The sequence below is a fragment of the Rattus norvegicus genome, chromosome 4 (genome assembly GCF_036323735.1).
Source record: "Rattus norvegicus strain BN/NHsdMcwi chromosome 4, GRCr8, whole genome shotgun sequence".
NCBI classification, from domain to species: Eukaryota; Metazoa; Chordata; class Mammalia; order Rodentia; family Muridae; genus Rattus; species Rattus norvegicus.
In genome coordinates this window covers 12286542-12294698 of record NC_086022.1, presented here as the reverse complement: position 1 = coordinate 12294698, position 8157 = coordinate 12286542, and the positions used below count along the sequence as shown (strand labels likewise).

General features: G+C 47.1%; 1 protein-coding gene across 5 annotated transcripts in view; it reads right to left on the bottom strand.

Moving 5' to 3' along the window:
• Positions 1-1151: 1151 nt before the first annotated feature.
• Pus7 (pseudouridine synthase 7) overlaps positions 1152-8157 on the bottom strand; it is a 40995-nt gene continuing 33989 nt past the window's right edge. For 2 of the 5 annotated variants that reach the window (XM_039107224.2, XM_039107225.2), the window contains 4 exons: positions 7979-8080; positions 3816-3945; positions 2697-2788; positions 1152-2319 (listed from right to left, as the gene is read on the bottom strand). In XM_039107224.2, the coding sequence (XP_038963152.1) occupies positions 2183-2319; positions 2697-2788; positions 3816-3945; positions 7979-8080 (461 nt within the window). In that variant the 3' untranslated portion in view covers positions 1152-2182. Of the gene's footprint in view, positions 2320-2696; positions 2789-3815; positions 3946-7978; positions 8081-8157 lie in introns of those variants that run through there. The other 3 variants (XR_005503174.2, XR_005503175.2, NM_001170589.1) reach the window with 2 other exon arrangements.

The following is an 8157-nucleotide window of genomic DNA, read 5'->3' as shown; positions in this document are numbered from 1 at the left end:
AAATGAACTCTGAGTTATCTGCCAATGAAGGTCTTATTATTGTATACATTTACTTCTCTACCGACATCCAACTTGGTGAACCAGCGAGTTACTTACAGGACTACGGATGAGAGGGGACTTACAGAATCAGAAATGACTCAATGACAGCTGCATCAGCAAAGCTCGCCTTAGCACAGGTGACAACCCACAGACCTGGGAACACTGCACAGCCCGCAGGCAGCTCAGCAGGCCGGAGAGTGTCCTTCCCAGATGCCTCACTCTACATCTCTTCCATGCAGCCCAGATGGCTTCTGCTTCTTCCAGGGAGCTGGTCTGGCCTCAAGAGTCTTCTTCACAGCTCAGCTTGTCTGAGACTTCAGGATTTCCTGAAGCTACTTTGAGTTTATTTACCTTCTTGCTTTGAGAAAGCTAGCCTAACTCCATGACAGGCTTCAAACTGGCCGTTCAGGAGACGAGGCCTAAATCTGTTTCTAAGAACTAGGCAAGTCCAGGCCTCAGACGCTGCCCTTTCACCTCGTCTGAGGTCAGAACAGTTTCCAGACTTCCAGAGCAACAGACTCCATGCCCCTAGGCCCCAGCAATGGTTATGGAATATTCCTAGAGATGGAGCAAGATGAAAGTCACCTGCCCCAGAATTCCCCTCAGGTACTTTAAATTGGTCCTGTGAGCTCTCTTGGGGATCTCTCTTTGTAGATGGCAGACCCCAGTGTGCTGGACTTCTGCAGAATAAAACACTTTTTGTTTGCATACTACTTGAATCTGGGCTGCGGCAAATATGGGCACTTACGTTTGGGGTCCCTAGAGGTGTGAGTCGGCCGGAAGGGCCAGTCACTCCTTTGCTGCCTCAGCAGCGTGGCCAGTGTGAGGAGAGCAGGGAAGACAAATGCACTATTGGTTCTCACTTGTGCTTTGATGGCTGTTCTCTCACTCCAGGCCTTTCCTTCACTCCAGAAAGCACAGAGGAGGCCAGGGAGCGACCCTGTGGGAGGGACGACCTGGAATCCTGGCCATGAATCAGCCACCCCAGTGGACACTGTGTATGAGTCTCACACCCCATACCCAAAGGAGACACTGCTATGCCGCATCTGAAGACTGCCCACTTGGCGAGCACCTTGCTGCCCTTTAGCCAGCGACAAGATTTTTACATGCACTCAGTTTTAGAACATTTATTTATTTACATAGTTAGTAGAAAGGAGTTCTTAAAAATATTTATTACATTTGCTTTTAGAAATGATAGAAAATAAAACTGGCTAGAGTCATGTTCCACAACTCCAGAAAGGCATTTGCATCCTTTTGGAGGAGGGATTTCTGCAGTGACCGTGATGGAGATTCTTAAGCAGCTGCAGATGAAAGCAGGAGCCCTTCTCAGCTTTCCAGAGTTTCTCCATGGTCACTATGTACTTTTGAGTCCAGTGGAAAGGGTTCTGAAAGTAAAAGGCACCTACAGTAAAATCAGTAAAATCAGACTGCACCCAATAAAAGCTACAGACTTCTATCAAGGGCACCGCTCCCCTTGAAAGATGCTGACAGACTACCCAGAAAGGCACTGGGAGCCAAGCTGTATATAAACGCTTACCTGAGCCTGTGGACGTTTTGCTATCATTGAAACCAACATGAGTACTGCGTGTTAAGTGTGCAGTACTAATCCAGTCCAGATTTGTCTGCTGCATCAGCTCTGACATGAACCACTGAATAACCCCACCACAAACATAAAATTGTTTGTACTCCAGGTGCACAGCAAAACCTAAAACTGCAACTTTAAACCAAAGTCCCCCTTTATTCTTTTTTTTTTTTCTTTTTTTCATAGCTGGGGACCGAACCCAGGGCCTTGCACTTGCTAGGCAAGTGCTCTACCACTGAGCTAAATCCCCAACCCCCCCTTTATTCTTATAAAGCCACAAAGCTGAAACTGTCCTAGAATTTAAGCACCTAAGGGATATTCTGACCAATTTTAATTTTCTGAGCTATAACTAGGATCCTCAGGATTTGTACATGTGTACAAATATTGCAAAGTATTTAAGCTGATACAAACTTTACAAAATACAAATAATTCTTTACTATAAAAGATTCATATCCCAAACATGAGTCAGCACATAAAAAGAACAGAACAGGTCGGAAGCAGGTCTGCATCTGTCTATCCGTCCATCCGCTCTCTGAGCGACCCACTACTCAGACCCACTGCTCATCGCAGCCAGCTCGTGTTTAGCTGGGTCTGGTTCTTGATGCTGGTGTCCATTTTGAGCACTTCTCGAATGGCCATGGTGGCGTAAGTAGAGGGAGGAAGAGAGAAGTCCATCTTCAGAGCCCTGTATCTGCCTTCTGCCAGGAGAGAAACAGAGCGCAGTCAAAGGCGGATCGCGTAGCTGCAGGCTGACCAAACGTCACCCCCACCCCCCACCCCAAGCTATGCCTGTTTCTTTAAGATTCCACTCCTCAGGTCCTCAGAGAGAATGAGACCACAAAATGAGAACACAGGAGTGTGTGGACCAGCGGGGGTGTGGTGATTTACTCAGGAACCCTGATAAACAGGGCAGGCGGGGCTGGCAAAGTGGCCCTCCAAGTAGAAGCACCTGCCACTAAGCCTGGTGACTTGAATTTGATCCCTGGGACCCAAAGGGTGAAGAGAACCAACCCCCCAAATCATCCTCTGACACGTGAAGACCCACAAGAAAACACTTCGAGTTGTACTGATTTACCAGAAGCAAAGACTGGTGGTGGTTTCCCCTCGAGGTTGTCCACATCCGTGTTGAAAAGTGGAATTTTGGGATCATCGTATGCAACCACTTCCCTTCAAAACACAGAAAGGTGAGCGTGAATGGGCATCAGAAGGGGCGCAGGTCTTGCTATCCCCATTTGCTGAGCAAGGAAAACACACAAGCTGCCTGGCAGGCCTCCCCAGGAACAGACAGGACTATGGGAGGACTATGGTAACAACACTTCACCACTGCCTTATCGTAGAACGCAAATGGCATCAGGCAGTGGGAAGGATGTGGACTGCAATCCCTAGCATGGTAGGCGTCACTCTGTGTGGGCAAGGTGGAAGTAAAGGTGACATTTGCATCTCCTCCACCGTGGGCGCCATGCCACCACCTTCTCCTGAGAGGGACCGCTCTCCAGAGTGTGGATGGTAACCTCCGACTCTGCCTACTTCACGGCCACAACCCGGAAAGGAAAAGAAAGCGGGAAAGAGAAATTCCTGGAAATGGGCAACTAGTTCAGGACTTCATTTTAAAGTTAAGACACATGAGGAAATAATATAAATATCAAAGGTATCTTTTAAAATGTTTTTTTTTACTCTCATTTTATTTTGTATGTATGAAGGTTTTGCTTGCCTGTGTGTCTGTGCACCAGGTGTGCAGTGCCCAAGGAGGTCTGGAGTTACAGACCATTGTGAGCTGCCACGTGGGTGCTGGGAATTGAACCTGGGTCCTCTGGAGGAGCAGCCAGTGCTCTTAACTGCTGAGCCATCTCTCTAGCTACAGAGGCAAATGGAAGTTTAACAGAGAAAGGCAAGAAAGTTCATTTTCTGTGTATCTCTTCAGTAAGTCAGGGATTCTAACAACATGTAAGAGAAGCAACTTTCACTATATGATTGTAGCCAACTCTAATTGGTTGAACACTTGAAAAACAAAGACAGGTGGCAGTGGTTACCACGGTAACAAGTACAGGCAAGTGGCAGTGGTTACCATGGTAATAAGTACAGGTGACCACTATGGAGCCTTATATGCTAGGTTCTGACCAAAGAAAGACACACACACAACGCAAAACCTCGTGATCCTAAAGAAGGCCCCAGCTCTGCTTCAGTTCTCACTCACCAGCTGACGCTCTGAGGTCGGATGATGATCTTTCGGTAGGCCCCCGATAAGGAGTAATCTCGAATCGTGTGTCTCATGTTGTCAATATCAAGGTTGTCTGCGGCAAGCATTTCCCTGTAGGCCTCGCTAACTAATATAAACACAAACAGTTCATTGGAACGCAGCCTGTCAGCAGGTGACCCTCAACGAGCATTCAACTAATGCTACCAGAAATACCGATAACAAAGTTGGTTAACTCTAGTGACACAGTGACCAGGCCGAAGGTACCTCCCACTTTACTTCAGCCACCCTGTGGTTTTATGTATGTAATCAGTCACAGGGACTGAGGCATAAAGTTCCCACGCCAACTTCAAAAGGCCTCTTCACATGGACTTCCTCAGTACAATTTATACAATGACTCGAAATGTTTAAAAATAGGAGACCCAGGGGTTGGGGATTTAGCTCAGTGGTAGAGCGCTTGCCTAGCAAGCGCAAGGCCCTGGGTTTGGTCCCCAGCTCCGAAAAAAAAAAGAAAAAAAAAAAAAAGAAAAAAAAAATAGGAGACCCAGGCCTGGTCACCTCAGCCCCCAGGAGAGTTTTCTAATAATCCCTTCCATGAGAACATATTAGAAGGTCCCTTCTATTGCAAACAGGCTTGTTTTCCTGCGTGCTCCCTTGGCTTGTCTGGAACATGGTAGATTAGCTGTGCTCCACATGTGACCACACTTCTGGTACTGTCGGGCCTTTCCTTTGACTCTGGCTCCTTCAACTGTCTCTCCTTTGACATTTTTGGTTTTGTCTGACCCAGACCAAGAGGATTCAACAGTAACACCTAACTCCTTTTTTTTCCCCCAAATTTTTTCTTTTAAAGATTTATTTATTTTATGTATGCGAAAACACTGTTGATGTCTTCAGACACCAGAAGAGGGCATTGGATCCCATTACAGATGGTTGTGAGCCACCATGTGGCTGCTGGGATTTGAACTCAGGACCTCTGGAAGAGCGGTCAGTGCTCCTAACTGCTGAGCCATCTCTCCAGCCCCACATATTATTTCTTTAATCGTTCGAGAGATGGCTTCCCTGCGTAGTCTTGGCTGTCCTGGAACTAGCTCTGTAGAGCAGGCCTAGCTCAGAGAGAGAGAGAGAGAGAGAGAGAGAGAGAGAGAGAGAGAGAGAGAAAGAGAGAGAGTGTGTGTGTGAGTGCGTGTGTGTGTTTGTGTGTGTGTGTGTGTGTGTGTGTAAGAGAGAGACGGTTCTGTACATGGGCATAGGGCACATGTGGAGGGCCTTTCCTTGATTCACATGTGTTCTAGAAACTGAACACAGTTACCAAATTTTCATACAGCAAATGCCTTTACCCATCTTGCTGGCCCTTAGTAGTTTTTCTTTTTCGGAGACAAGGTCTCACTATGTATCCCTAGTTGGTCTCTAACTTACATGGGCAGGCTGGCCTCCAACTCAGTGATCCTCCTGCCTAGACTTCTTCAGTGTTAGGATTAAAGGTGTGAGTCACCACACACAGCCTTCTAGGCCCTTAAGTTTTTCTAAGCTACCATCAAACTGAATTTGTTTTCATGATTTAAAAACATTTTTCACTTTTGTTTATGCAAAAGCTTGCATATCTGTATGTATGCATATATACGTCGTTCATGTGGATGCCTATGGAAGGCACTGGATCCCCTGGGGCCTAAGTTGCAGGTAAACGTGTACCACTCAGTGTGGGTGCTGAGAACTGAACTTCAACTGTCTGTGAAGACTAACAGACTCCCTTGACTCCTGGGCCACGGCTCTAGGATACTGCCATGTAGCTCAGGAGCCTCTAATGAACCTTCTTGCCTCAGCTCCCCCGTGCTAAGGTAAAGGCCTGAAGATCTGACTGCTGGGCCTGACTCCATTCCCTGGCTTCTGTGACTCTCACTTTCCCTATTACTAACATGAACCTCATCATACAAGTATGGCAAGATTTAGGAATACCGTCAGTCATTTCTTTATTCAAGTTAGCTATCAAAATGCTGCAAGTACACTGACAAGGCAAGAAGACTTCCGGGTGCTAGCCGTGCCCATGTTACAGATCCAAAAGCTCAACTACATCTAGTAGGGTATGTCCCGCCCGTGACTACAGGGTTTCGTGAATGGCTTTGTCAAGAGTTCTTCAAATTTTCTTTCTTATTAGAGCCAGCCAAGTTCCCGGTACTGAGAGGAATAAGAAAGAAGAAGGAGGAACGGACTTTTTCTCTGTTGTGACAGCTGGCTCAGGGAATCAAGCCTGACTAATGGACACTTGGTGTACATTGGTGTACTCTAATGGACACCTGGAGTATCCATTAGTTTTGTTAACTTGACACCAACTATTGTCACCTGGGAGAAGGGAATTGTTTCCATCAAACTGGCCTGTGGGAGTCTGTGGTGTGTCTTTCCTGACTGCTGGTTAATGTAGGAAGGTCTAGCCCACCGTGGGTGGTGACCCCTGGACTGGGTCCTGGCTTGTCTAAGTAAGGAAGCTGAGCAGGTCATAGGAAGCAATCCTGTAAGCAGCATCCCTCCAGCTCCTGCATGTGTCCTTGCTTGTGTTCCTGTCCACTTCCCTCAATGATTAGCATGTCACCCGGTTCTTTTCTCCTGTGGACATGCCCTGAACAGAGCAGAAAGGCAGAAGAAAGGCTGGTGAGCTCCTGTTTTCCAGACCTCAGACACTATTTTTCTCTTGCCCCCAGACTTCACAGCTTGTACCAGCAGACCCTAGGTTCTTGTACCTGAAGGCGCTGACTGGACAGACCAATGGCTTCTCTGGTTCTCTGTCTCTAGCATACAGGTAGCCCGGGACTCCTCACTAGCTATAATCATCAAGTAAGCCAAGGCCTCTCACAGGCACCTTCCCTATCTCTATGCTGTCTGTGCCAGGAGGGTCTTGGCGAAAGCAAAGGCTCCCTCACTCTTCTGAAAAGCATGAGCCAAATCAGAACTTCACAGAACCCCAAAGACAAGCTGTGGCTCTCAGCAGCCATCCAGAGGGAGGAGGAGGAGAACAGGAAGAGAGAAAACCAAGATATTCGAGTTGGGCATGGAGGTCAGTCACGTGGCAAACAGGAGGGAGGGGGCCTTCAGAGACAGAGCAAGGAAGCCCCTAGGACCAGAGAAGCCTTACTTGTGTTCAGCCTGCATCAGACAGAAAAAGGTAACAAACACCCCAGGAACAGGCAGAATCAATGGATCCTCATGGCAGCCGAGAGCATTTTATACCCTCTCCTCGGTCGCTTCTAAGAGAAGCAGGCAGTCCTTCCCTACCTTCCTCATCCTCTCGCTCCTGTCCACTGCCTTCTCCTCAGAAAGTCAGTCAGTACAGGCACTGGAGGCAGAGCCACGTGGAGGACTTACTCAACCACCTGGCTAGAGGCATCCCATCAGCCACTACCCTTCAGTCCTAATCGCTACAAAATGTCAAGGATGTAACGTTAGTGGGCAGAATTCTGGCCCTGTGACAGAAAAATACATTGTCCACAGGCTGGGAGTAAGTGTTGGGTCAGTTCTTCCAAACGGCCCAGAGTTGTTTCTTTTTCTGCCCCTGAATCTACCACCGAGGGCATCCACGAAAGTGATGGTAATGACAGAACGTCTGGAGAGTGGGACTTACTGTAGAGCATCCTAACTTTTCATTTTCTCCTCTCAGACTGGCATCCAACAGACAGGATGAAGCCATTTTCTAGTCTGAGCACCGGAGATCACAGGCCCATGACACTGCAGTGGGGGGGGGGCTCTAATTTAAAGTTCCCTCCTGAACATACTCCTTCCTGGAAGGCCTGCACAACAGATACTTAATACATTTAATGTATTATGTGTGTGTGTGTGTGTGTGTGTGTGTGTGTGTGTGTGTGTGTGTGTGTGTGTGTTATATGTATGTATAGATACATACATACACTTTTTAACTTTTAAATTTCTAGACAGGGGCTGTCTAGATAGCCCTGATTGGCTTGCAGTTCAATTTAGAAACCAGGTTAGCCCCTGAATTCTCAGAGAACTGTCAGCCTGTGCTGGGATCAGGCACCATATCCAGCTATTTTTGCAGGCTAAATCTCTATTAAAACGTGATAGAAAGCTCTAAGTATGAATTTCCCCCTCTGGTTCAATCTTGGATACTGTTGGATACTCAATCACATCATATTATTTGGCCCGAATACGGAACTTACTTTTATGTTTGGGGTAGATGACATCAAAGCCAGGCAAAGGCATCACCACATCGTGAATGGAGTAGTTATTAATGTCATCTTCCTCAATATAGGTGGCCGTGGCTGCAAGTCCACAAGTAAACAGGTTAAGAACAGACATTTTCCATGAATTCAGGTTCCTAAAAATTATACACATCCAG